A 27,982-nucleotide genomic window follows, 5' to 3' on the forward strand; every position below is an offset into this window, starting at 1 on the left:
CACCTCTTGGTACATGCTGCATAATGAACTGAATGTATTCTGGCCTCTGTAACCAAGAAGTTGAACACCTGCGATCCTCCTTTGATCCCATCTCTTGCACCTGCACAATGGAAACAATTTGGCATTTGAAAAAAAAAAAAAAAATGAGGTTTCAAAACTTAAAATGCCCAACCTTCACTCTTTGGGAGGGAGATTTGAACTTGAGACCCACCATTTCAAAATATAAAGTGATAAATAGTGAAATATGGGAAATACCACCTAGCTAATTTAGTGTAACTTTTAGAGCCTTGGAGACCCGCAGTGTAGTGCCACAACTTGATACGGAGACTGAGTACACAAAAAGGAGAGAAATGTGGAAACTTGAAGGAAAATTCTTCTATATACGAGCAGTGTAAATGACTCAACATAAAAAATAGACTGAGTATACAAAAAGAAGAGAAAGGTGGGAATTTAAAGGAAAATTCTTCTATGCACTGGCAATACAAATGGCCTAACACCTAATAGGTGATCTTAGTTCTTAATATTTATAGTCAACATTTTTTGAATGACCAAAAAATACACTTGATGTTATATAACTATCTATTTCATTTAATGCAAGTTAGTGCACGTTGGTGCTTTGATTCCCTTCTCTTGAAGTTGAAATCCACGACTACTAGGAGTAGTTAAAAAAAAAAAAACTAAAGGAACGTCATGTAAATGTTAAATTTAATAAAAACAAAAAAGAAAGAAGATAATGGAGAATAATTATGGCCAAGTTAGTTTTGGGCATACACCTTGTCCAAATTCTCTACATTTGTACGTAAGATAGTGTTATGATCATAAATGATATGACCAAATCTAGATCATCTCAAAAAATCACCTAAATTGAAAATCAATATATCAAACAAATAGCCAATTTAGGTGAAAGTTAACATTTTATTAGTGAGTTAGACGTGTTGGTTATTTAGAAAAACTAACACCATCTAGGAGTAGTTGAAATCCACAACTACTAGAAGTAGTTAAAAAAAAAAACTAAAGGAACGTCACACGTACATGTAAAATTTAATAAAAACAAAAAAGAAAGAAGATAATGGAGAATAATTATGGCCAAGTTAGTTTTGGGCATACACCTTGTCCAAATTCTCTACATTTGTATGTAAGATAGTGTTATGATCATAAATGATATGACCAAATCTAGATCATCTCAAAGAATCACCTAAATCGAAAATCAATATATCAAACAAATAACCAATTTAGGTGAAAGTTAACATTTTATTAGTGAGTTAGATGTGTTGGTTATTTAGAAAAACTAACACCATCTAGGAGTAGTTGAAATCCACAACTACTAGAAGTAGTTAAAAAAAAAAAACTAAAAGAACGTCACACGTAAATGTAAAATTTAATAAAAACAAAAAAGAAAGAAGATAATGGAGAATAATTATGGCCAAGTTAGTTTTGGGCATACACCTTGTCCAAATTCTCTACATTTGTACGTAAGATAGTGTTATGATCATAAATGATATGACCAAATCTAGATCATCTCAAAGAATTACCTAAATTGAAAATCAATATATCAAACAAATAGCTAATTTAGGTGAAAGTTAACATTTTATTAGTGAGTTAGACGTGTTGGTTATTTAGAAAAACTAACATCGTCCAGGTTACCGGTTCAATTCTCACTGACATTAGGAGTTAGATGTGGTGGGGTAAAGTAGGTATGGGTAGGGATAAAAGAAATAATAAAGTGATAGTAAAAGTTAACATTTTCGTGATGAACCATTCATTTGTTCGATATATTTGGATGCTTAGGTGATTTTTGACTTGGTTGAGTTTAAAAAAATGATAATGATAATTAAGAGAAATTAATTCAGATCATTATTTATAGGTGATGTGTTTTACAACTAGTTTAGACAAGTATTTTCATTATGCAATATGTAGCAACTAAACCGAACCGTCGATCAATGTACAGATCAAGACAGTGACGGTGTAGTTTAGGGCGATGGCGTAGTTTAGGTTGGTGACAATGCAATTTAGAGCGGTGATGGTGTTAGATATGGCTTTACATGTTATGATCGTACTTTGGTTTATTATCGATATTGTTAGATCCTAACTAGCAACGAAACCAAATTATCGATTGACGTGCAATTTAGGACAGTGATGGTGCAGTTTAGAGCAGTGACAATGTAGTTCATGGGGGGTGATGATGCAATCAATGGCGGAGCTAGGATTTTAAAATTGGGTGGGCTAAATTTTTTTTTAATAAACGTTTATTAATGCTTAAATTCTTTTTTCAACTTTTACAAGTAACATGTTTTATTCCTTCCTTAAATTAAACCTCATCATATATTATGGAAATTCTACAATGTGTTAATGTATGACATGCATATAATTACCTTATAGTCGTAAAATGAGTCCTCAAAATAGTAATATTAGTCCTCAAAGTAGTAATTACCTTAATATTAGTCCTAAACCCTAATATTAGTCCTCAAAGTAGTAACATGAATCCTTAAAGTGATAAATTTTTTTAGTTAGCACATGAATTTTCAAGTGGTAAAATGAGTCCTCATAGTGGTAAAAATAGTTGATGTATGAGAAATGTTAACTATTCATACCTAGTGGTAGAATTTCGATAACAAAAGTCTAAGACAAAAAAAACATACCTATTCATATTTTATCATGCGCTCTTAACTAGAACTGAAAATCATTAATTATTGAATCTGTATCATAATTTTCAACGAACTCTTCTGACTTAATTTATCCAAAAAAAAGCAAGCTTTTGATGTGATATGCCTTTTAAAGCAGAATAGGAAAAAAAATACAATAAAATACTTCAAGCAAAACATATATATGACCAAAAAAAAAATTAATAAATGGGCTAAGTTTAGAAATTTGGGGAGGGCTAGTTTTTAATATTTAATTTTTTAAAACTAAAATTAAGCTAAAAATTAACATTTTTTCAAAATTTGGGTGAGATAGCCCATCGGAGCCAGTGTGTAGCTATGCCTTTGGATGCAATTCATGGCAATGATGGTGTAGTTTAGGGTGGTGATGGTGCAGTTCAAGGCCATGACAATGGAGTTTAGGGTGGCTCTAGGTAATTTTCAGTTTTTCAATGCTCTAATGTCAACCCTAACATGTTAACAATAAATTATCATTGTGTTGCTTATGTTATGAGTTTTCTACTAAACTTTTACTATACAACAACGAGTAGATGACTGCAAGAGTCGAATTAAGAACCTCCCACTTATGATACCAGACAAAATCTATATTCTTACACTAAAAATTTATCATGAACAATTAAGATTAAATTACAAAGAGAATTTAATGAAAAAATATTAATTTTTGTCATGTCTTGGAGTTTTAGTGCTTTATTGAGGGAATATATTTTCAAGTCTATAGAGGATCTTGTTAAAGACAATGGAAGGGCAACTAAACACATTGAAAGAAAATACTATGATCTCATCTAAAGTGCTTAAAAAGGATCAAGGATGTTAAACATTAAATTATAAAAAAGAAAAGATAAAGAGAAAAAATTTCTTACACAAAACCTTCTCTTTGTGGATGTGTAGTAGCTTCCTTATCTTTTATACTTGAAACCATGGATGAAAACCATCTCCAACAAACATGAGATCATGGATGAAAACTCTTCCCAACAAACTTGAAATTCTCCTTGTTTTAGCCAATAGATGGTGGTGGGAAAGAATTTGCTTGGATTCTTGGAATGAAGAACATAAATTAATTGAGCCATTGGAATGCCAAGAGATCTCCCCCATGTCAAAGAAGGAGGCCAAAGGGAGGCATAGATGCCTTTATATAGTTCAAGGCTTCAAGATGATTAGGGTTTCATAGTGATTGTGTTAAATAGCAAAATTGCCCCCCTCTAAATTCCAATATAGGAAGTTACATGAATTATGGCTACTTATTCGGACTAACAGTTACATCATTCAATGAATGCAAAAGGCCAAAAAGAGTAGTAAAACAATAAAACTAGTAATTAAACCACATAATTTCTAGATTAAAAAAAAAAAAAAACCACTTTACTTTCTTAGAACTTTTCAATCTATATTATTTAAATTCATTTATTTCTAATTTTATTATATGGGCCTCTTATTCATTAATTTTAATTAATTTTGTCTAAATAATTTTTTTTCTTTCAATTATTATGTAAATTTTTTAAAATTCTCGTCACTTACGATATAATTTTTGATGGCCGTATCATAAAAACTATTAATATTCCCCAATCATGTAGATCTTTTGTAATATATTATCTAACACCATAATTTGTCGGTCTCGTACCCACAAAACTGACCCGACCCAATTTTTCGCCCATATAATAAGAAAACGTTCACCCGCCAATAACAGTTTACAGTACGTTATCTCCTCCCCTTCTACTTCTTCTTCTTCTTTCTTCTTTCTTCAGCTCATGCGAAAATGAGTTCTACTCACACCCAACTGGGTCTCCAACCCCAACCACGCCTAACCTTCAACTCACTTCTACTCCCCTCACACCCACTCATCACTTTCTCCCCCAGACTCCACAACCGCAGCTTCAAACGCCGCGTTTCCATCACAGCCTCAGCTTCCAATGAACCCAACGACGTCGTAGAGCAGAAGCCGAAGCAGCAATCGGCGGTGAAGAGGGCCTATCCTTTCCACGAAATCGAGCCCAAGTGGCAGCGTTATTGGGAGGAAGATGGAACCTTTCGAACCCCGGATGAAGTTGACGTGTCAAAGCCCAAGTTCTATGTTCTTGACATGTTCCCTTATCCCAGGTATGTGTTTTTCTTGGAAAAATGTGATGACCCAGAATTTGGAATTTGAGTTTGAGGAGTTGGGTGCGTGAAAGTTTCGGTCTTTGATGTGAAAAATGGTGGTTTGAGGAATTGGGTACTGATGGATTAGGGGAAATGTGAAGACCCAGTTGTTCAATTTTTTTTTTTTTTGCAGTTGAATTCATGAAATGTTTTGCGTTTTCGGTTAAGAAATGATTGTTTGATGAATTACGGATGATAGATATGCTTGTTATGTGTTTCTAGTTGGTAATGGCTTTGGATAGAAGGATTTGAATTTGATAACAAGGTTATATCAGTTAAGCGTAACGAAAACATGAGGTACAGTGCAATTTGTAATAGTGGGGTTTACTTTGTGTGAGCTTTTGTGTAAGTAACATAGTGAAGGAGGTGAGGACCTAGTTGGACTGTATCTTGTGTAATATGAAGTGGAGTTTGTGTTGACTGAGACTTTTATGTTCATTTTGATGGATGCAGTGGAGCGGGGTTACATGTTGGCCATCCGCTTGGATATACTGCGACAGATATTCTTGCTAGGCTCAAACGTATGCAGGGTTACAATGTATTACACCCAATGGGATGGGATGCATTTGGATTGCCAGCGGAGCAATATGCGATCGAGGTATTGTTTTTCAGTGCTTTTACATGGCTCACAACTGTTTGGATATCTGTTGTGGGTTTGAATATGTGCTAATTGGTTGCCTTGTGTGTGTTGGACAGACAGGAACCCACCCAAAGATCACAACCTTGAAGAACATTGACCGCTTTCGTTCCCAGGTCATGTAGTGTCCATTTTATTTCTGCATGCGTGACTAATCAGTAATGAATAAGTTTTTAGCAAATTGTGATGTAAGATAATCTACAAACCGCTGTATATATATAATAAAAATTATATTCAAGGTTCCATTTAATAAACTTTTGGAAGTTTTAGTGGTTCATAGGCCGGTTAAGCAGGTTGTCATTAGCATAAAGCTTCATGATTTAAAGGGAGTTCTGACCCTACATGTCATCAAGTTCCAATGTTAGGCATGTTTGGATAGGATTAACAATAGGAACATGTATCCATGTGTGATGATCACTTACTGCTCTCTTGGTTTTGGTGGATTGTATTATTTTTCTCTATGTATTAACATTTTGCAATTTCTTTGCAGCTTAAATCGTTAGGTTTCTCATATGACTGGGATCGTGAAATTTCTACAACAGAACCAGAATATTATAAATGGACCCAATGGATCTTTCTTCAGCTATTAAAGAGAGGCTTGGCATATCAGGTATAAATGATATATTGGCTGTCAATAGTTTCTATCAATTTCCACTATAAAAGAAGATCTGATAATGTACTTATAATGCAATAAGGCTGAAGTGCCAGTCAATTGGTGCCCTGCTCTTGGTACTGTGTTGGCAAATGAAGAAGTGATAGATGGTCTGAGCGAGCGTGGGGGTCATCCAGTTATAAGAAAGGTACATACAAGACTTATGTGTTTTTATTTTTCAGACCATCTAAGTTATAATCTCCTTGGCTTAATTCCCATTTTTGAATGGTCTTATAATTTTACAGTGTCATTGTTTATTGCCGAGCAGCCAATGAAGCAATGGATGCTCAAGATTACGGCATATGCTGATCGCCTTCTTGAAGATTTAGATGACCTTGACTGGCCTGAGAGTATCAAAGAGATGCAAAGAAACTGGATAGGGAAGTCAGAAGGCGCTGAGATGGAATTTTCTGTTCTTAGTAGTGATGGACAAGAGAGAGACATAAAGATTACAATATATACTACCAGACCGGACACCATCTTTGGAGCAACGTAATAATCAAACACTTACATTATCACTATCTTCTTATTGGACAAATTTTTTCTTTAGATACAGAGGTATTTGTAGAGGTTTTGACATAGATGGAAGGCTGGAATTAATTAGAATTTTTGGCTGTTTGTTTATGTCTAGATATTTAGTCATCGCACCAGAGCATCCCTTGCTGTCATCATCAGTATCAACAGCCCAGAGAGAAAGTGTACGTTCAATTGTTTCCTGTCCACTTTTCTCAAAGGTTTCTTATGATGGTAATTAGACAGCCAACAATATTGAGCACAGGTGGAGGGGTACGTAGATGTTGCCTCAAGAAAGAGTGACCTTGAGAGGACTGAGCTTCAGAAGGAAAAGACCGGGGTGTTCAGTGGTTGCTATGCTAAAAATCCAGTTAATGGAGAAGCTATCCCTATCTGGGTTGCGGACTATGTCTTGGCCAGGTGTGTTATACTTTCTTTAAAACAATTTATTATTAGGAAGGCATGCATGCTAGACTCACGTCTACCTTGTATGATGTTTCGAATGGGAATTTGTGTTCATTGTTTCTTCTTTATCACATGACTTTGTTACTGACGCAGTTATGGAACGGGAGCAATAATGGCTGTACCTGCACATGATGCTCGTGACTATGAATTTGCTTCAAAATATGATATCCCAATCCGTTGGGTTGTGATGCCGCACGATAAAAAGCTCAGTGGTTCCGGAAAGGCCTATTCAGGTGAAGGCAATGTTATAAATTCTTCAAACACAACATTGGGGCTGGACATTAATAGCTTATCTAGCAAAGAAGCTGCTTTCAAAGTCATTGAATGGGCCGAGAAAACTGGAAATGGGAAGAAAAAGGTGTTTTTTTCAGAACGCTGAAGCTTTTTATTAGAAATTTGGGGTATGCCTACTTTCTTTATGAATATGAGATGACCTGTTTCCTGACTTGAACTTGTCTCTTATTAGGTGAACTATAAGTTGAGGGATTGGCTTTTTGCTAGGCAACGCTATTGGGGGGAACCTATTCCAGTAGTTTTTTCAGATGATAGTGATGAGGGTGTTCCCATTCATGAAACCGAACTGCCCCTCACCCTTCCAGAATTGGATGATTTTTCTCCCACTGGAACAGGAGAACCACCCCTAGCAAAAGCAGTTTCTTGGGTATGTTTTCCCTTCTTGTCCATTGCTTTCTATCTACTTTTTGTCTGTTGACGGATGAGTTCATGCAACTTAAGATTTCTAATTTTGTTACTCTATGTTGAACTGCATAATTTTTTCTTGCGAGTATTTTGGATGATTTTGTTGCCCTCTATATTTATATATCTACACTGTTGCAACTTATTTTCAGGTCAAAACTAAGGATCCTTTGTCTGGAAAACCTGCCAGACGAGAGACAAGCACCATGCCCCAGTGGGCTGGTTCTTGCTGGTATTCTGTTATTCATAACCTTCTATAGTTCAGTCATATTAGTTAATGCATATTGAAATGTTGGAAACTTCATTTTGGTTTTTGAGATGTTGTTGTCTATCATGTTCAGGTACTATTTGAGATTTATGGACCCAAAAAATTCAAAAGAATTGGTGGCCAAGACAAAAGAAATGTAAGAAAAATCTCTCTGGGAGTGCTTTATGTACATTCTATTAAGAAAATTTGTTAAAGATGATTAGATTTGTAATATAAGTGAGTTTCTCCATTTTATTTCTGTCTTTCAAAACTTCTTTTGATCCGCAGGTATTGGAGCCCAGTTGATGTGTATGTTGGTGGTGCTGAACATGCTGTTCTCCATTTACTTTATGCACGATTCTGGCACAAGGTGTGTGACTTATGGTTTTTGATTTTGGGATATACAAGTAGATAAGGTTTACGATGCGAAACTATACCTTTTCCTTAATAATTGCACCTGCTTATAAAGCAATATTGTCATGATCATTTGTATGGTCATTCTTGTTGGAGTCTTGTTTTGTACATATGTACTTCTTATATAAGATGAGCTACTTAGGGGTTAGGAATGCTCTGAAACTTGGATTGCATGATGGATCTGACCTACATCAGTTATTCAGCTATATGCATATTAAATGAGTCGAAAACTCACAAGTTGGTTTAACCATTCCATTCCAAGTTTATTGATATGAACTTTTGTTAAGTTTAATCATTCCATTCCAAGTAGATTAAAGGCTCTTCATCCCAAGGACCACATTAACCATGAGAAGGTTTGTGAGGGATGATAACACATCAGATTGATAATTTGTTACCTATAGTTGATAATGCACGGGGTACTAAAACGAGAAGACTGATTACTTTCTTTTCACTAAATTGGTTTTCCAATACCAATTATCATCTTTGCTAAGGTAGTTTTTTTGAACACTGTGTCAGGTTCTCTATGACATTGGTGTCGTCTCCACCAAAGAACCCTTCAAGTGTGTCATAAATCAGGGCATTATTCTTGGAGAAGTAAGTATAATTGTTTCTGCTTATAAAAGTCAGCTTTTCCAATACATGTTTCTTACACTCTGATTTGCAGGTTCAATATATCGCTTACAAGGACTCAGATGGGAACTTTGTCTCTGCAGACTCTGATACATCAGCTGAGCTTCAACAAGAAATAATACCGGAGGAAAAGGTATTTCCATAAATGCTTCACAGTTAGTTTATTCTCCTCTATTGACCCTGTTTTGATTCTTTAGAAAAGGTTAAGAGAACAGAAAGAACATTTAGTTTGACATCATATTTCCTTTCCTCTTTAAACTTTCTCCTGACAAGTTTTCATTCTCTAGGTCATTAAATCCGGGGATTCTTTTGTACTAAAAGACAATCCTGAGATCTCTCTTATTGCACGTTCTCATAAAATGAGTAAGAGTAGGGGAAATGTTGTCAATCCTGATGATGTTGTTTCTGAGTACGGGGCCGATTCACTTCGCTTATATGAAATGTTCATGGGGCCGTTAAGGTAAATTTTTGTTTAATTTATACATTATTAAATATTAATATTTTTTTTTTCAAGTATGAAAGAATATCTACAAAGTTATGCAGCTTCTCATCACTAAAATTTTCTTATAGAGACTCAAAACAATGGAATACGAGTGGTATTGAAGGTGTTCATCGGTTTTTGGGAAGAGCCTGGAGGCTAGTTGTTGGTTCAACGTTATCTGATGGTACACTCAAAGAGGGAACGGTAGTGACTGATGAGGATCCCACTTCGCAGCAACTTCGTTCTCTACATAAGTGCATTGCCAAGGTACTATCTTGCTTACTGGGACTTTATCTTCAGATTTCCTGTAAATCAGGAGTGTCCACCTTTACATTCTGGTGTAATAGTATGCACCTTTTTTCCAATGAGTTCACCATGGTTTATTTTTATTAGTATTCCGTTCATTTTCCAATTGCAGGTAACAGAGGAAATAGAAGCGACGAGATTTAATACTGGAATTTCTGCAATGATGGAGTTCATCAATGTGGCATATAAGGTCCATGAAAATGCTGCTCTCATTGTTTTTTATTTTTTTTATATTTTTTTTTATATTTTTTCAAATCTCTTAGATATGGGGTAGGTCCTGCATGATCAATGGTTCCCACCTTGTCAGTAAGATTGGTGTTGTTGGGTTGTGAAGCATTTCCTAGGCTTAGCTGCATGGTGTTTTCTCTTGGTGGATGGCTCTTTGCTAGCCTGAAGAGCTACCATTCCACTTGGTTTGGTGCACTGCACACAAAATCAACAAACCAGATCTTTCAAGAGTGCTGAGCAGCCTGTTTAGCTTAGAATGATTCCTTTGAAAATGTTTTTTCTCTCGACAAGTACTTTGCTTTTCCAGTATCCGATGATTAAGTTTTAGTACTACCCTTGGTCCTAGAAAAGTGAATATCCTTACCTGTCTTAAACGGTTAATACAATGTTCATTTCAATCTTTTGGAAACAGTTATACATGACACTTTAACTGACTATATGGTTATTTTTTTTTCCAGTGGAAAAAACATCCGAGGGTGATTATTGAAGCGTTTGTTTTGTTGCTCGCACCATATGCACCTCATATGGCTGAGGAGCTTTGGTTTCGCTTGGGACACTCGAAATCATTGGCATACGAGGCTTTTCCTAAGGTGAAAATCTCTCTCAAGTCAAATATAGGGACATATTTCCTGGCAAACCATGTTGATAATTCACCAACAAAAAGACTAGTAAATGTTAAGTGGATAAATCTGTATATATCATACTAAGTATTGTGGTGTCATTACATCCTAACATATTGTAAAAGAAGCACCTCAATTCTTGTTTTCTGGTACACCTGAGATATGATATTGGATGTATGCTACTTGAGGAAGATTGAATGGCATATGGTGAGCTGTTTTTAATTCCTTTTTATGTTCTTAATTCAGGTCAATCCTGCTTACTTGGAGGAATCTACTATTTTGCTACCGGTTCAGATCAATGGCAAGACGAGGGGTACAATCCAGGTTGAAAAGACCTGTTTGGAGGAGGATGCATTCCTACTGGCATCGAAAGATGGAAAGCTCTCCAAATATCTTGATGGGGTGTCAATTAAAAAGAGGATTTTCGTCCCTGGAAAAATCCTGAATGTCATCTTGGACCGTCAAAACGTCAAGGCAGCTGTGCGATAACCAATCAGTCCCATGCTATTGCTGGCTTCTGTTGTGAACTTACGAGTCTGGATGACTGCATGAAGAAGCAGCTATGAAGTTGTCTGCCTTGCAATGGATCACCATATACAGCTTGTTTGCGAAGCCTCGGAATCGGTCTAGTTTCAGATTCTTTTAGATCCTGTTTGCCAATCCAAGGGCTTGAGGAAAAGAAAGCGCAGCTCAACCACAATCAATTTAATGTAGTACAAAACTGTGCCAAGTTCTTTCATATAAAGGATTGATGTATGTATATGCAGCCATGCAGCTGTTGTATGATATACTATGATTCCACTTGGGAGATACTGGTATATTGGGCTCGGACCATATTGGTATATTTACACAAGGTGTTGAGGTGACCTAGTATATAAGGCTTAGAACTCTTGCTTTTAAGGCTTGAACTCTACCGTATATTCTGGCATTGACCTAGTATATTAATACAATTAAATTGATTCATTCATTTTTCCTCAAAAAATGTGATCACACAAGTAGTTCATAATGAGAAAAATCATGTTACATAGATTTATAACACGAATAACAAATTTTCAATCATGATGAATTGATAAACTATCCATCTAAGTATCTACTCAAAAAAAAAAAAAAAAACTGTCTATCTAAGACAAACCTCCCATCTTCAACTTTTTTTGAATTTGAAGAATCTGCTTGTTGTCAATTTCTCTATATGTACACTACTCAAGCAGCAAAACAGGACATTTCTATTTACAAAATCCCTGATTGATCACTCATCATCTTCATCCATGAAAGCCTTTTCTCATTTCTTCCTCCAAATAAGTCAACCGATATCTCTTCAAGCTCTTTCCGGCTCGGAAGCGCCCTATGCAGCCTCTGCTTCCTCGGAGCATTGGGAGCTTCAATCTCAACCAAATCGTCATTTGTTCGAAAAGCTCTTTCCGGCTCGGAAGCGCCCTAAGCAAAATGCCACTGTTTCACAATAAGAGTCGCTTCTCTAATTGCCTTAGATACATGGAAAAGCTGTTTAAGATCCTCATGATCAACTCCGCATAGAATCTTAATCAGAGTCTCCTGAGGCAGAGCTTCAAGTTTAGATTCGAAATCGAAACACTCGCTTCTCTGCTTCTTCAATGGAGTATTGGGGCTCCAACTCAGCAGTACCCGAATATGAATCCTCCGCATCCGACATTCCAATCCTCTTCCTCCCCATAGCCATGATGAAATATACATACCTGATCGTTGATTTAGGAGAGTCTTCTTCCCTGTTTCAGTGTTCGTGGAAAAATTGGAAAACCCAGGGGCAAGGGATTAGATTAATATATGGTGGACAGAAAATATAGGCCATCTTGAATTTTGTGAAGCTTCCCTTTCCTAAAAGGAATTAGCTAGGGTTACCCACAACATCTAGGAAAAGCTCTAACGCCCAAAACAAGGAAATGAAGTTTACCCCAAAGAAATAGGAAAAGGAAGGTTTACCCTAGAAGAACAAGGAAAAGGGAAGTTATCCGAACTGGAATAGGAAAGTTTGCCTTTAAATACGTACCCACAACCACATCTCATTTCACATTTCAACGATAACCTAAAGCTGCTCTCTCTCTCTTTCCAAACCCCCTGTTCAAAATTCCTAAACCATCTCCTATGGCTTCAAGACCTTCAAAATTTACGATTGATTGTTCTTCTTCTTCTTCTTCTTCAATGACAACCTCTGCTAAGTATGCAGAAACTTGCTTACTCACACAGAAAACTCATCGGAGGAGGAATTGCAAGTCTCCTATAGGAGTTCCCAGCTTCGGAGAAGACCGGAACGATTCCGGCCTTGTTAATCATGATCCTAGTTCTATGGTTCCTTTACCTACTGAAGCTTCAATCAAATGGGATGTGAATTCAAATGAAAAGAGTGGCTGCAGTGAAGGAAATTTTAGATCATCCTCACAAGTGGTTGAAGCGTCGTTAAGTTGGCTTATAAACGCAAATGGTGATGAAACTGGGGAAGAATTGGGCGATTGCAAAGCTGATAGTGTTGACGATGAGGTTTCGACGTCGGCCTTTGCCAAGTATGCATCCAGTTACTTCCCTAGGAGTAGTAGGAGGAATTCCAAACCTCCTAAAGGAGTTCTTAACATTATTGGCACTCATTTTGAAGATGATAATTCTACTGCACTACCTTTACCTTCTGAAGCTTCAATCAATTGGCCTTTGCCAATTGATTGCAAAGCTGATAGTGTTGACGATGAGGTTTCGACGTCGGCCTTTTCCAAGTATGCATCCAGTTACTTCCCTAGGAGTAGTAGGAGGAATTCCAAACCTCCTAAAGGAGTTCTTAACATTATTGGCACTCATTTTGAAGATGATAATTCTACTGCACTACCTTTACCTTCTGAAGCTTCAATCAATTGGCTTCAATGAGGAAGTTAGATTTCATAGCTCGGCTGAGGATTTCATTTCTTGGTATAAATGTATATAGGCTATAGCTGAATGTTTTGTTATAGTTTTTATTCTTGTAACCCTTCAATTTCAATATATGTATAAAGTAGCACCCTTTAATTCTCATCTTGCATCCAATGAAGTATTATTTTAAGAGTTTTGAGAGAATAATTGCAGAGTGATGAATTTTCAAGACTGTATGTTAGTTAGAGACACATGAGTGTACAAGGCCACACTACTGTTTATTTGATTCAATTAGATATGATATAGTTCTTCTAAAAAAAAGAAAGAAAGATATGATAAAGTATATTATTATAGCTCAATTTCAATATAAGAATTTTCGGCTAAAAATTAATTTGAGACCATAATCTCAGTCTCTTTGATGAAACCATCTCCAGACTCCAGTCCATTTTTTGTCATGCTGCAACCCTCCCTCACACAGCTTTTGTAAGATGTCGTTTGCATACTAATTCAGTATGCGTAGTAAAATACTCAAGGAAACCTATAAAGAGCAGGAAAAAATGAACAAAAATTCATTTGTAATAGAAATAAGAATTATGTCTACATTTAATATTCATTTTTAACAATAGTATACATACTACGAAGGTTTATATAGATGAAAAAAATTGTGTTATCCTCGATTAAAGACGGCCGATGAGAGAAAGGTTGAGATCGCCGATAATAATATTGACACACCCTAACATTCCTAAATCCAAATTAAAAATAGCTTTCCCCAAAGAAAAAAAGACTCATAGAAAAGCAAAAAGAAACAGTCATCATGCGTCATGTGGCCGACACGGTGCCGTTTAATTAAAGAAGAATCAAGAATGCAGTGACCGCCTCAGTCCTCTCGCTGGACCCCACCAGCTCCCCACGCCTAGTACCCTTTAAGCGTCACCACAAACTGCCACCTGTACGGCGAGGATCACGGCGCGAATTAACCGAAGAAACCAAAAAACGACGCCGCATTTGGTCTCTCCCAAACAGTCCACCCCTTCTCCCTCTCTTTCTTTCCGACCCCTCCAAGAAGAAAACACACACAGTCCTCTCTCCTCCCATTTCAATCTCCAAATGCTTTCTCCTTCCAAAATCCAAACCCTCACTTTCTCTTTTTATCATTTTCCCTCTTCAAATTGAGGCTTCTCTCTTCAAATTGAGCCTCATAAATCAGTAGGCTCCGCTCCGTTCGATTTTTCCGGTTAATCGGAGAGACGACGATGGTGACGATGACGAAGAAGACGTCGCCACCGCCAATCACGGCGCGCCACGTGATCAGGTCCAGCTGGAAGCTTCTGATCGTCTTCTCCGTCTTGCTCTGCGTTTTGGCTCTGTACAGGTTTCAGTCTCAGCAGCCAGACCTTTACTCTCCTTCTTCTTCTTCATTATCTCGCGCGAGATCTCGAATTGCTCGCCACAGCGTCAGCTTCGCCGGCCCCGCCAAGATCGCCTTCCTATTTCTCGCGCGACGTGACGTCCCGCTCGATTTTCTTTGGGAGAGCTTCTTCGAGGTTTGAGGTCTAGCTCTCTTTTTTGTTTTGAATTTCGGGAATTTCAATTGGTGGTTTGGTTTGCGGAGACGGAGAGTGACGGAGAATTCCGTTTGGTTTTGGCAGAATGCCGGTGGCGCTTTGAATTTTTCGATTTATATTCACTCGGCGCCTGGTTTTGTGTTCGATGAGTCCACGACGAGGTCTCGGTTCTTTCACGGCCGTCAGTTGCCGAATAGCATACAGGTACTTATTCATTTCCTTTGAATTTCAATTTTAGTTTCGTCACGACTTCCATCATTTTGTTTTATGATGCCTATATATGATATTGAAATAGTATTTTTTTCTTTCTTTCTATTTCTGTTAGAATAAGGAGTTATGTTTTATGATGCCTATATATGATAGTGAAATAGTATTGTTTCTAATTCTGTTAGAATAAGGAGTAATGTGAAAAATTATTCAGAGTTAACGTAACGGAGTTTAGAATGAATTGTTTGCAAGATCACATTTTTTTCTTTATTTTAGTGATTTTTTTATAAATTACTTGCATTGAATGCGGTCTTGGTGTTGGTATATTGCAGGTGGGATGGGGAGAATCGAGCATGATTGAAGCGGAGAGGTTGTTGTTTGCAACAGCTCTTGAGGATCCAGCAAATCAAAGATTTGTTCTCCTCTCTGACAGGTTGATAAATGTTTTGGCATCATTGTCCGGTTATGTATGAACTTAGCTAGAAAGAGAAAGAGTTGACATATAGCAAGTATTGGTATTCAAATCTCAATTGGTGTTGTTCAGGTCTAAGCTTCTTACTTTTTGTGCTGCAGTTGCGTTCCTTTGTACAACTTCAGCTTCATATACAATTACCTGATGACTTCTCGTAGGAGTATTGTTGACAGGTACATATAGATTTCATTTCTGACGTGACAAGCACTGTTAATTAATAGATAATTATATATCAATTGGAAACTTTTTCATACTGTAGGCTTTTGACTGTTTCTGAAGTGTGTTTTGAAGGCTTCTGAGTTGAAAGGTTAGAAGTGACTTGTGTAATGTGTTTATGTTGTTAGCTTCCTGGATGTGAAGGAGGGCCGCTACAACCCAAAAATGTCACCCGTAATACCAAAAGCCAAATGGCGGAAAGGATCACAGGTGGCATTCTCTTATTTTTGGTTTACACAAAACCTTGATTTACTGGTTTCTTTAACTTTTCATCTATTTTAAATGTTTGTACAGAAAATTCTTTATATTATTATCTATATACCGTTGTTAAAAGGCCAGAATCTCTTAGTTCTGGGTTACAGAGCCAAAATCCGTGTTTGTTATGTCAATACAGTGTTCTTCAACAATGCTTCACTTGCTTAGATATTATCCTTGTTGTCATCATCTTATGATTATTTCTCTGTGGTTCATGGGGAGTCTCATATATCGTAGTACTATGTAATATGTCTTCATGATTGATGACCTAACTGGAATTAGATTGGGTAATTTCAGTGGATTGCTTTGATTCGGAGACACGCTGAAGTCCTTGTGGATGATGAAGTTATACTTCCAGTTTTCAAAAAGTTTTGCAGAGTATGTAATAATGCATTGGATACTTGATTTTTTCTGCATATATCTTTTTGTATATTTTTTATTATGGTGATTTATTGATATCATGGTCATTTTGTCAAGCATATGCTAAATTCAAGTTATAAATGTTTATACTTATATGGTGGGTTTGGGCCAGAGATCAACTGTAGACATATTTTAAAATTTCTGTCCTTTGAAGAGTCATTGATAACCAAACCATACAGACCCTTAATTTGTTTATTTCAACATATATATAATGTTTCACTGCCTCTCACTTTGCAGCGTCGTCCACCTGTTGATATCAGAAAGGGGAAGCTGAATCTTGTAAGTGTAGATTCCTTTATATTCTGACCTTGTATTATATTATTTAAGTGCGTGTATCTTTCAGAGACCGGAAGAGGATGACATCTCCTTCCCTTCCTTAACAGTGATATAGTCATCGTTTTCTCTCTTTCAAGTGATTGATAGTATTCTGATTTTGGCTTAAATAACAAATGCAGAAACTTCAGAAACAGCACAACTGTATCCCAGACGAACACTATGTGCAGACACTGCTTGCGGTAAGCTATCACAGCTGAATGTCTTACGATATTCGGGGTTTGCTTTAAGCCATCCTTGTATGCCTTCCCTTTCTTCTTTACTTATATGAGTCATCTGTCCACTAGTTTAAGAGTTTCTAATTGAAAAATCCTTGTTTTCACCTGTTATATGTTTCTTTTTGTAGATGAGTGAGCTTGATGGCGAACTTGAGCGAAGGACATTAACCTATACATTGTGGAGCAACTCTCCAAATAAAACAGAGAGTAAAGGCTGGCATCCTATGACTTTCAACCATGCCAATGCGGCCCCTCAAAAGATTAGGGAAATAAAGGTTAATAAAATGACTCTGTACTCCGGTTACCGTTTTAGATTTTCATTAGCAGTGTCAGATGTGGTTTCTTTTATATAGCTTAACAAATTACAACTTTTTTTTCGTATTTCTTCTGTTCTGCTATTGTTTTGACATACTGCCTATTTCAACAGGGGATCAACCATGTATACTATGAGACAGAATTCCGAACAGAATGGTGTCGTATAAATTCTACTGTTGTTCCCTGTTTTTTATTCGCAAGGAAGTTCTCCAAGGGTGCTGCCATGCGCCTTCTGAGCGAGGGAGTTGTTGGTCACTTTGACACAGCTGCATTGTTAAAACCATCACCATGATCTATTTTCTAACTTCTTAGCTGTCACTTACTGTTAGCACATCGCGACTATAATCTGGGCATATTAGAAAGCCCCCACTAGAGGAAATCATACATACTCATACAACAGATTTTTTGATACTGAATATGCTAGGGAGGTTGTCGTACTGCTGATAAACTTGTGCAGAGATGAAGATTCGTCACTCGTCAGAGACATGATGGGGAATGTTCCACCTGGGATTTCAATGGCATTCTGCTTGTGGCATTTAGACATGCTGAACTAGTACACTTGCCAGGCCTTCAGTTAAGATCTTACGGAGTATTAACTTCATGCTTGCTGCATGCTATACACATTTAACTAGTAAAATCGTAGTCATCTTTTCTTCTCCTGGCCTTTGATTATACAACATATATGTAAATCAAGTTACGTGAGTTATGGAAGGAGATGGTGGATGATGGTTTCAAGTCTTGTAGATCATAGATTGCTTTGAACTCTCTGTAGAATGCTGCCTAGTTGAATAACAAGTAGTTTCACTTGTTCCTGAACCTTCACACGGTTTGGAAAGGCTGCATCATTTCTTGGCCAGTGTAGCCTATTTCGGCAAATTTAACGAGGATGTGAGTTGCGGCTTTATACATCAATCATCTATATTTGTTTTGATAACTAAAAGTAAGCTCTCATGTTTGGTTTGGTTTGGTACTTTGGTTTATGAATCTAATCGTTTCTTTCAACTCATTTCAGTCTTTTTCTCTATTTTTTTTTATCTACCGATAGAGTAAAATATAAGATATCTACAGAAAAAATGGCTCATTTCCAAGTATTGATTGTTGAGTCCTAAGAATTTATTCAACGCCATCCCAACTGCGGAGGCTTGATTTCCTCATTTCCTTGCTCAAAATTTTCAGTAGTGACACTATATCATCAATCTGAGGATTTGAATTGTGATCTGTGAAGAATGTAGTGATAGTCCCATGTAATTCGATAAAACTCCAACCAGGGAGTTTTTTCAAGCCAAGAGACTTCATTTGGTTCCATGCTTCACCAACGCCATCCCATCTGTTCATCGAAGCATAGGTATGCGCCAATTGCACATAGTTTCCAGCATCCACAGGTCTCAGCCTCAAAATTTCTCCTGCGATAATGTCCACGAGAAACTCATTGCCCTTGGTTCGACAGGCATCGAGAAGTATGCCTAAGACGTCAACTGCAGGCTCTGGAAACACCCTCTTGTAGAAATCATATGCCTTTTCCACCCTTCCAGCTCGACTGAGGAGATCAACAATGCAAGCTCGATGTTCAAGGCTTGGTGCAATACCAAAATCTTCAGTCATCGACTGGTATATGCTCAAACCCTTGTCGACAAGACCATTATGACTACAAGCTGAAAGAATTGAGAGGAAAATGACATGATTTGGTTTGATTCCAGTCTGCAGAAGCTCTGCATACAACTCCAAAGCAGTCTCTGTTTTGCCATGACAACCATAACCAGAAATAATAGTGCTCCATGACACCAGATCCCGGTCAGACATCTCAACAAAGCACTTGTGAGCTTTATCAATGTCGCCGCATTTTGAGTACATGTCGACCAGAGCTGTGTCTACCAAGATGCATGGTCTGAGGCAACTTCTAATAATGAAGTTGTGGATCCACTTTCCTTGATGGAGAGCCCCAGTGGAAGCACAAGCTTGGAGAAGGGAGACCACAGTTAACGAATCAGGCTTCTGAAGAGTTGCCCTCATCTCGGAGAAAAGTACCAGAGCCTCGCATATATGACCATTTTGAGCATATCCAGCAACTATTGCATTCCAAGAAACCAAATCTCTTTTGCTCATATTTTCGAAAACAGCGCGACAATGATCCAAACGTGCACACTTTGCATACATGGTGACAAGGGAGTTTTGGGCAGGAATGTCAAGTCTCATTCCTTGCCTCAACACATAACCGTGAATTGAGGTTCCTAAATCAATAGAACCTAGTTGCGCACAAGCTGCAAGAGCACTAGCTATGGTAGAACTAGACGGTTCTGTTCTCGATTCCAACATCTGAGAGAAAACCATTAGAGCCCTGTCTGCAGAATCATTTTGCGCAAGCCCTGAGATCATAGCCGTCCACAGAACCACATCCTTCTGAATTGTCCTTTCAAATACACGAAACGCAAGATCAATATTCCTGCACTTCAAGTACATAACAATAAGCGCTGTTTCGACGTGGGAATCCAATTCAAATCCTGTTCTCAAAATCTGTCCATGCACAGACTTTCCCAATTTAAGATTACTCTGTGTTGCGGCCACAGACACCGCAGTCGCGTATGTCTGCTTATCAGGTTCCACACCTTCAACCCTCATCTTAAATAAAAGCTGGAATACTTCTCTGATATTTCCACTCTGTGCATAGCCTGAAATCAATGAGTTCCACGAAACAATGTCTCTTCGATTCAAATACTCAAACAAGTCCCTAGCATCTTCAACTCTCCCACATTTACAATACACATTCAACATGGAATTCATCAAAGACATATCAGACTCAAAACCATACAACACAGCACAACCATGCAAACACTGCACATGGGCAAGTTCCAGAGCTCCAGAGAGCAAGCTGAGCAGAGTAACCGAACTGGGTTGAACTCCCTCACGCCGCATATCACCAAACATCTCAAACGCGACTCCAACACTTGCGGCACGCGAATAGCATCCGATAATGGAAGTCCAAGGAACAACGTTTCTTTCCGCCATTGTATCAAACACCTTGCGTGCATTTTGGGCATAACCAAATTTCGCATAGAAGTTGATCAATGAAGAGGCAATGTAAGCATCCGAAGAAAACCCGTTAACAACAATGCATTGATGACACGAGACACCATAACAAAAGAGGTTCAGGGAGGTGCAAGCTTTGAGCAGATTAGGGAAGGTGTGGGTATCCGGAGCTATGTGGGTTTTGAGCATAGAGGAGTATGTGGCAAGGACTTCATGGTGAGAGCCTTGAGAAGAGAGACGGTTGATGATAGCGTTGAAAGCTCTGGTGGTGGTGGCAGTTGGTGTAGGCTGAGGTTGGGGTTTTAAGAAGGAGCTGTTTAGCTTGTTCATAACTCATGCCAGTATATCTAGCACAGAAATGAAGGGGGAAAGGAAGCAAAACAGAGAGTGGCTTTGATTTTCTTTATTTTTTGGCAAGTTCATCCAAGACTATTTAGTACGAAGTAATGATTAACATTGGTTTTACGAGGTATACTCATTTCATGATTGGTATGATGGATAAGCTTTTATACTACCCCCAACATAGTTTCTTTTTAGCTTAAATTCGTTGAATTCGTGCATGATGTAGTTCTAGGATAAAAAGAGTGATTAGTTGATCGAATGACTAAGAGGATGTGTAAGTCAAATCAATGACGAAATTATTTTTTGAACTTATTACATAATACATAATATCGAATGAAGAATCAAATTAGAGTCTTTTGTGCGTTTTCACTTCTTGGCAAAATAAACTAGCAAATGAGCCAAAAAAAAAAAATGAAAACTAAAACTAGCTAGGTCTAGAAACTTATAAATACGTAAAGAATAGATGACACTTATATGCAACTAGGAGGGATGTGTGAGCCATAAGAGTTGCCGATGACATTATTACAGATGGAAGTCGTCGCAGCTCCTTTGGAATCAGTATGAGGTAACTTGATATTCTCCATCACTATATTCTTGCATGGCTTGCTTTTGCTGCATTTCAGAGTCACTGCTTCTTGGGAAGACGAGGTTCCCCATATGTTTCTGAATGTAACATCGCTGATTTGCACATTTGATGAAGTAGCCTACAATGAACAAGAAATGTGAGAAACCCTAGCTAGTTTCATCAAATAAAACTCAGGTTTTAGTGCAAAAGAAAATGCCCTAGATCAATATTATATATACCTGTTGATTGCATTGATTGTTCGGACAATATTGTTGATCGATGACAATGGGATTCCTGACATCAATCATGTTAATATCTTCATACACAATATTCGAAGCCTTCAATGGTTTTGGAGAATCTCGAGCCCATGTTTTGATTCTCAAACCATTATCAGTCTTTTTGAAAACGCTATTTTTCACAAAAATTCCCTCCACATCATATTCTGTATAACTATGCCCTCCAAGACTTCCAATGCTAATTCCATGTCCGGGACCGCAAAAGACATTAGAAATGTGGATTTTTTGACTTCCCGATACAATTCCTATACAATCATCGCCGGTCTCAATGATCGTTCGTCTAATTCTGATGCGGTATGAGTTTCCAATTTTTATGCCATCGGTGTTTGGACTGTCCTCAGGAGCTGATATTCTAATGTTTCCGAAGTCTATCTTCTGGCATCCATGAACCTTGAAATGACCATTTTGGCTGTTGAATGATCTTAAGTGATGAACACTTGCATTTGTTACGAAGTCGAAAGTCATTGACTGATCATCACAAGAAGATCGATGTTAAAATGTGATCACATCCATGAAATTATCTATACTACTTATAACTGCCCACCACTCCCTATCCCACCACTAGGGGGTGTGGTATTTTAAGTAATAGTGAAGAAAAAGATCCATTTTTATCGACCATAAAACAAACACCTGCACTTTGTATATAAACAATGATAAATGTTTTGGCCCTAATCGCTTTGCTGATGAAAAACAATGCTCGATCATTATAGTAACAAATTTGAAAGAATAGGCAACCTCTCTGTATTTTAAGGATGCAAATGTAAGTAATGTAATACAAATGGCATTATATGAGATGAACTTTAAATGCTGTACGTTTTCAGATTAGAATCCTTTGTTATGAAACTGTAAAAACTTACAGTTGGGAGAGCTTTGCATACGGGATTAGTTTTGCAATCGTTAAGAGACCAAACCGAGGATCCTTGGCCGTCCAGCGTACCTCCCCCGGCTACAGTTAATTGTTCAATGTTCCGAAAGCTTATCCAATTTTCAGAACTCAATGCTGATGGACTAGTAGAAGCCAACAAAGTTCCCTTGATTACAAAGGCCATGTTACCCTTGCATGGACCTGAGAATATAACTGGGAACAACTTGAATGTTCCGGGCGGAATCACAACCTTTGCTCTTCCATCCCATTTACATGCTTCGATCCATGCTTTCAAAAATGCCTGTATGCATTAACAATGAGAATACGGTCACTCGCTGTTGGATTTAATACGATAAAACTCATCATTTCACATAGTAAGCAAAAATCCGAAAGCTTTTACAAAAACGTTACCTGACTATTATCAGTTCTTCCTCCTTCAATAGCTCCATAACGCATCACATTGAAAACCATGGGTCTACCAAGACGTGCTGTTTGACGATAGAGTTTATGGCCTTTTGTTATCCATGCCAACAAGAACAAAAACAAAAAAGTCCGAAAGACTAGGGAAGAAATCAAAACAGTCATTTTTTTTTCGGCGTTCTTTTTGTTCACCGAGTGGGTTTAGAAGTTCTTTCTTCTCTTCTTATATAGCAATGTTCGTATGATGAAATTATTGCCTCAATTAAGCGGAAATTAAAATTTCATTGCCTCATGTGTACATTTTAACAATAGGGGCTAATAGTACAAAAATTATGGATTTAATGAGAAATTAGAATTTATTGTTCGTATGAAAATACATGTTGTAGGAAAGTTTTGTGCCAGAAAGGTGAAAAAAAACCCCAATGATTTTAGCTAAATAAAGTAAACAATTTTCAGATTTATGGGTCGCCTAAATTTAGGAAATTTGGATTTATGTCAGGGGAAGTGCTACATACACACTCACTTGTGAGTATGTGTGAGCCACACTCAAACAAGTGTCACTTCTCATGATTTTCTACTATTTAATTACACAATAACAATTAAAGCTACCTTAAATTTATTTTTTTCCATCTCTACCCCTGTTTTGGAAAACAGAGAGACCCTCCTCCTTCTACTTTCCATTCTCGCCACAAGCCAATTAAAGCTTCAATTTTCTCGCGCCAAAAGGCTTAATTACCTCAAAGTAAACTTTTGAGATCCCTGATTTAGAAAGAAAAAAGAGCAAGCTTCTGACTGAGATGCAATTTCCAGCTATCTTAGTTACTTTCGTGGGTTGCCTTTTACATTGAGGTAAGATTCTTAATCAATTTATGTGATTTTTATGTTGGTAGTTGGTACTGATTTATACTCGTGATGGTCCCTAATTATATTGGTACTCTATTGTGAGGTAATTCTTACTCTTAATGCCTGATTTCCCTTTTTATTTGACGTGATTGTAGGAAATCAATAGTTTGATTGTTTCCTTTTTCATATATAAATCCGTGTTGTTTGTTTCCTTATTCATATGTAAATTTATGTTGTTTGTTTCCTTATTCATATATAAATCAAGTAGATCAAAAATAGCTTGATCAAAGGGTTTGCATTATATTCTTTGCTGGAAAAAAAATTATATATAGGATATGTGCACTCTAGTCTATTAAACATGTTGTTTGTTTCCTTATTCATATATAAATCAAGTAATCAACAATAGCTTGATCAAAGGGTCTGCATTGTATATAGGATCTGTGCACTCTACTCTATTAAACACATAATTCTTTTGACGCACTCATTGAAGCCTTGCAGGTAAATTGTATTACATTGAGCTATGTCTTCGATAATTCTAATTGTATGTGTGCTTTTGGTGATTGATTTAGAGAACCATGAGCTTTGCGACTCACACACGTCTTGTTATAATTCCATGTTTTTGGATTCCGATTTGAATGCTTTTTGAAACTATGGCCTTATGAATATTGGTACTGGGAATCACTCAAGCTACAACGGAAATTCAAGTTTGGATGCTAATCAATCCTATGACCTTATGAATATGGAAAGTATTGGGAATCAAGCAAACCATATTAATTCCATGTTTTGGAATCCCTTTTAAGGTGTGCAAGTAATATATAATTGACTTGTTATCATTTATATTGTCCAATTAGCCTTGTTTCCTTTATCAGGTAGTGAAAATTGGTTGAACAGTAGATTTTTTGCTGATGTAATTTTGCAAAACGTTAATGGAAAGAAGGATTTTATTTTGCTGTGTTCTTATTTTTTGTTGATCTTAATGGTTGAAGAAAGAAATATTTTTTTTTGCTGATTATTCTGCAAAACGTTACCAACCAAGTTTGTTAAATGTTATTCATTGAAAATGGAGGGAGAAGGATGGAGGGAAAGTAGAAAATGGAGAGCGAAAGATGGTTAGGGTAGAGATGTTAAAAAAACACTCAAAGTAGCTTTAATTGTTATTGTGTAATTAAATAGCAGAAAACCAAGTTGACACGTATGGCTCACATACACACTACGTAGCACTCCCCTTATGTCAGAGAGGTGATTTCAAGATTTTCATCCTATGCTCAAGTACAACGAACATTTTATAACAAAGATTATGCATCCAGTCTTCAAATGGCATACAATTGTGACCACAATTCTGTCAATATCAATGCATAAGATTACATGAAAAATAAATCTGAAATATATCAAAGCTAAGTCGATTGTTTCTTTGGATATTCTCTTGGCCCAAAAATTGTCGATCCAATTCTCACATTTGTGCTTCCCATTTCGATCTGCGAAATTGCAAGTTTTTTTCATTAGTTTTACACTTTAGAAGTGTAAGTTTTCGACTATCCAGATACACATTATAAAGGTATACAAATTAGTAGGATAAAGCCATGGATTAGTCCTTACAGCTAGCTCAAAGTCCGCAGACATGCCCATTGATAGCTCACATTTCTCTTCTGGAATTCCAAGTGCCTTGCAGACCTCCGCTCTGCAGTTGGCTAATGTCTGAAAACAAACCGTATGGTTTAAGTATTATTACCATGAAGCTCAGGGAAATGAAGTCATGGAGAAAGATTTATATGTCATCAAACTATCACCTTAAAGTTTTCTGGTGTAGATGAATAATCCAACATACCAATGGTCATTAGACCACAAAACTCTAGGTTTGGACAATCCAAACTCACATGCTTTGCCAGCTCCACACATCCAGAGGGCTCAACACCAGATTTTGCTGCAACAGATATTACATCAAAATTTCAGTCCCCATTTGGTGCCTATGATTATATTATTAGTTATTATAACTCATTAGATGGAAGGAAGAAATGAAGGCTAACTTCCACATTTTGTCCAAGTCGAAGAAAGAAATTGGATTGTTCCGGGGAGGAAACTCCTTCTGATCCCCACAAAATGGTGGAATATCAACTCTTTATAACTAATTCATCTACTTCCCCTAAATTGGATAAAAGTTGGAAGTTCGTCCCTATTTCTTCCATTATTAATCCTTCAATCTGAAGATGAGTAACAAAGATGGCCATAAAGAGCAAATGACTAACATACATCCAAACCTAGACCAACATTTATCTATAAGGCAGATGAATAATAAACCTTCTGATAAACTTGCAGGTGGTAATATCTGCAAAAGTTGTAGCTCAAATCTAGTTAACTTACATTCTTCTCCACTAGTATTCACTTGGAGCAAGACCTTCAAAGGCTTTCTCCCAATGCTAGAAACAACAGTATTAAGACGATTTGCAATCTGCAAAACATTTGCAATAAACTTATAAACCAACCAAACTGCTCAAATTATAAGAACCGGATTACAAAAACCAGTACTTCCCTCATTCAACACATTCTACAAAGACTACTACTTTAACCGCCCCAAATATCACAGATTTCAACCCAAACTTCATATACACGAAACGGCACCAAAAAATTAAGACCCTTTTAACAATGTTTCACAAAGTGTTTACCTTCTCATCATCCACACTCTCTACCATTGCAAGGTTGGGAATAGCACCTTCAAAAATTCACACAAGAACAAAAAGCTCATTCCTTTGCTACAAACCAATGCTTAATAAACAAAGCTTAATCTGTATGATTTTGAATAATCAACAACAAACTATAATTCATAGTGAGATATAAAGACTCATACTTAGAAGAGGCTTTACTTTATTGCTCTGCAAATTCCCAATAAAATGCCACTCTATATCTTCAGGAAGCTGCAAAACCCCAAAAAAACCAATAATCACCATCACAAAATTCACAATCAAATTTCAATTCTTTGAATGAAAAATTTAGCTGAGAGCACAAAACCAAAACCTGAGGAGCTTTCTCGACGATTTCCTGGACGTAGTTCTCGCCGAAGCAGCGGTGGCCGGCGTCGTAGACTTGGCGGAGGACGGCCGCCGGCTTCGTCTTGCTCACCGCCACCACTCGGATCTCGTCGGCGCGGCGGCCGGACTTTTCGGCTGCCAGCTGGACGCGGTGGAGAACTGAGCGGAGCGCGGTGGCTGCGACGCCGTCGAAGACTGCGGCGGAGCTGGACATGGCTGATTGCTCGTCCTCCTCCGCTTCTAGAGTTTTCTGAGGCTTCTCCAGATTGCTGTTGGGTTACGAAACGTTTCGTGGTGCTTAAAATTCACGTTTGCCATTGTTCTGCCCAAGAGTCCGAAACGACGACGTATCCCACTCCATGAGGAATTTTATGTGAGACTTATCACTTTTTTATCACATCTCGGCAAATCAACTGTTAGATGTTTAGATATTCATGTATAAATCATTTATACAAATTTTCAACCAAATTAAAAATCATTAAGACATTTATAATCATGATTTATCATTTATGAACATGAATGGTTCAGGTTTGATAGATTTTGTTCATCCATTGATTTAATCTAATTTGGTATCTTAATGATTATCGATTTGGAAGAAAATTTTCCGAAGTGATCTACTCGTGCATACATAAACATCCGACGGCTGATTTGCGGTATATAATTAAAAAATGAGTCTCTGAAACCGTTGATTAAAAAGTCCTTATGAAATCTTCATTTTAGTGCTCCTCAATTGTATTATCAATTTTGACAATTTATTTCTAACAATTGTTAAACTTTTACATATGAGTTATGGCTCCTTCTATTATACTTCAGTCTTGTAATTAGGGGTGGGCATTTTGTACCGAAAATGCGGCTACCGACCCGAACCGCACCGAAAAAATAGTTCGACAACCGCACCAAACTAAATGATGCAGTCGGATTGATAACTAGGTTTACCAGCAATAAACCTAACAAAAGGGTTCTGGAATCCACTAGAGATAAAAGAGAAAATCTCTATTTTATTGATTAAAAGTTGAAAGATGCGTTCTGCAGCCGCATATATAAGAGAAAGTA

The 27,982-nt window shown here is 37.2% G+C and overlaps 5 protein-coding genes across 6 annotated transcripts; 2 read left to right on the forward strand and 3 right to left on the reverse strand.

Annotated features, from left to right (window-relative positions):
- Positions 1–4,345: 4,345 nt before the first annotated feature.
- On the forward strand, positions 4,346–11,664 carry LOC112166691 (leucine--tRNA ligase, chloroplastic/mitochondrial). 2 transcript variants are annotated; one of them, XM_024303575.2, is made up of 20 exons: positions 4,346–4,751; positions 5,247–5,391; positions 5,490–5,546; positions 5,921–6,040; positions 6,126–6,230; positions 6,351–6,574; positions 6,714–6,780; positions 6,861–7,015; positions 7,154–7,418; positions 7,527–7,721; positions 7,909–7,988; positions 8,098–8,160; positions 8,292–8,373; positions 8,934–9,011; positions 9,082–9,180; positions 9,335–9,507; positions 9,618–9,795; positions 9,947–10,024; positions 10,521–10,652; positions 10,929–11,664. In XM_024303575.2, exons 1-20 carry the CDS (start codon positions 4,411–4,413, stop codon positions 11,169–11,171), a joined length of 2,880 nt encoding a protein of 959 aa, XP_024159343.1. In that variant the 5' UTR covers positions 4,346–4,410; the 3' UTR covers positions 11,172–11,664. The 2 variants fall into 2 exon arrangements, with proteins under 2 accessions (XP_024159343.1, XP_040362582.1); XM_040506648.1 differs by lacking the exon at positions 10,929–11,664 and having other exon boundaries at positions 9,922–10,024.
- A 2,889-nt stretch (positions 11,665–14,553) lies between these two features.
- Positions 14,554–18,432, forward strand: LOC112166529 (glycosyltransferase BC10). The gene is made up of 10 exons (XM_024303397.2): positions 14,554–15,094; positions 15,200–15,319; positions 15,655–15,755; positions 15,896–15,967; positions 16,139–16,220; positions 16,563–16,643; positions 16,923–16,964; positions 17,141–17,200; positions 17,365–17,511; positions 17,664–18,432. The coding sequence occupies exons 1-10, from the start codon at positions 14,804–14,806 to the stop codon at positions 17,841–17,843; spliced, it is 1,176 nt and encodes a 391-aa protein (XP_024159165.1). The 5' UTR covers positions 14,554–14,803; the 3' UTR covers positions 17,844–18,432.
- Positions 18,433–18,664: 232 nt separating this feature from the next.
- Positions 18,665–21,096, reverse strand: LOC112166528 (pentatricopeptide repeat-containing protein At4g04370). Its single transcript, XM_024303396.2, has one exon. The coding sequence runs from the start codon at positions 20,903–20,905 to the stop codon at positions 18,665–18,667; it is 2,241 nt and encodes a 746-aa protein (XP_024159164.1). The 5' UTR covers positions 20,906–21,096.
- An 86-nt stretch (positions 21,097–21,182) lies between these two features.
- On the reverse strand, positions 21,183–23,173 carry LOC112201391 (exopolygalacturonase). Its single transcript, XM_024342268.2, has 4 exons — positions 23,055–23,173; positions 22,636–22,944; positions 21,722–22,246; positions 21,183–21,621 (listed from the first exon to the last, which is right to left on the reverse strand). Exons 1-4 carry the CDS (start codon positions 23,112–23,114, stop codon positions 21,388–21,390), a joined length of 1,128 nt encoding a protein of 375 aa, XP_024198036.1. The 5' UTR covers positions 23,115–23,173; the 3' UTR covers positions 21,183–21,387.
- Positions 23,174–25,117: 1,944 nt separating this feature from the next.
- On the reverse strand, positions 25,118–27,254 carry LOC112165913 (pyridoxal phosphate homeostasis protein). Its single transcript, XM_024302617.2, has 7 exons — positions 26,916–27,254; positions 26,749–26,815; positions 26,567–26,613; positions 26,265–26,352; positions 25,694–25,827; positions 25,503–25,601; positions 25,118–25,381 (listed from the first exon to the last, which is right to left on the reverse strand). The coding sequence occupies exons 1-7, from the start codon at positions 27,141–27,143 to the stop codon at positions 25,301–25,303; spliced, it is 744 nt and encodes a 247-aa protein (XP_024158385.1). The 5' UTR covers positions 27,144–27,254; the 3' UTR covers positions 25,118–25,300.
- Between the last annotated feature and the right edge of the window lie 728 nt (positions 27,255–27,982).

This window comes from Rosa chinensis, chromosome 5 (genome assembly GCF_002994745.2).
Source record: "Rosa chinensis cultivar Old Blush chromosome 5, RchiOBHm-V2, whole genome shotgun sequence".
In the NCBI taxonomy this organism is placed as follows: Eukaryota; Viridiplantae; Streptophyta; class Magnoliopsida; order Rosales; family Rosaceae; genus Rosa; species Rosa chinensis.

Excerpts from the sequence above, each read along its gene's own strand:
- LOC112166528 (XM_024303396.2), bottom strand. The coding sequence starts at position 20,905 with ATGAACAAGCTAAACAGCTCCTTCTTAAAACCCCAACCTCAGCCTACA.
- LOC112201391 (XM_024342268.2), bottom strand. The coding sequence starts at position 23,114 with ATGGTTTTCAATGTGATGCGTTATGGAGCTATTGAAGGAGGAAGAACT. Across the intron at positions 22,945-23,054 it reads GAAGAACTGATAATAGTCAG|GCATTTTTGAAAGCATGGAT; the intron begins GTAACGTTTTTG and ends TAATGCATACAG. Across the intron at positions 22,247-22,635 it reads TATGCAAAGCTCTCCCAACT|TCAATGACTTTCGACTTCGT; the intron begins GTAAGTTTTTAC and ends TGTGATGATCAG.
- LOC112166529 (XM_024303397.2), top strand. The coding sequence starts at position 14,804 with ATGGTGACGATGACGAAGAAGACGTCGCCACCGCCAATCACGGCGCGC. Across the intron at positions 15,320-15,654 it reads AGTTGCCGAATAGCATACAG|GTGGGATGGGGAGAATCGAG; the intron begins GTACTTATTCAT and ends GGTATATTGCAG. Across the intron at positions 17,201-17,364 it reads ATGTGCAGACACTGCTTGCG|ATGAGTGAGCTTGATGGCGA; the intron begins GTAAGCTATCAC and ends TTCTTTTTGTAG.
- LOC112165913 (XM_024302617.2), bottom strand. The coding sequence starts at position 27,143 with ATGTCCAGCTCCGCCGCAGTCTTCGACGGCGTCGCAGCCACCGCGCTC. Across the intron at positions 26,614-26,748 it reads TAAAGTAAAGCCTCTTCTAA|GTGCTATTCCCAACCTTGCA; the intron begins GTATGAGTCTTT and ends GAATTTTTGAAG. Across the intron at positions 25,602-25,693 it reads CTACACCAGAAAACTTTAAG|ACATTAGCCAACTGCAGAGC; the intron begins GTGATAGTTTGA and ends GTTTGTTTTCAG.
- LOC112166691 (XM_024303575.2), top strand. The coding sequence starts at position 4,411 with ATGAGTTCTACTCACACCCAACTGGGTCTCCAACCCCAACCACGCCTA. Across the intron at positions 8,374-8,933 it reads ATGCACGATTCTGGCACAAG|GTTCTCTATGACATTGGTGT; the intron begins GTGTGTGACTTA and ends ACACTGTGTCAG. Across the intron at positions 10,653-10,928 it reads CATACGAGGCTTTTCCTAAG|GTCAATCCTGCTTACTTGGA; the intron begins GTGAAAATCTCT and ends TTCTTAATTCAG.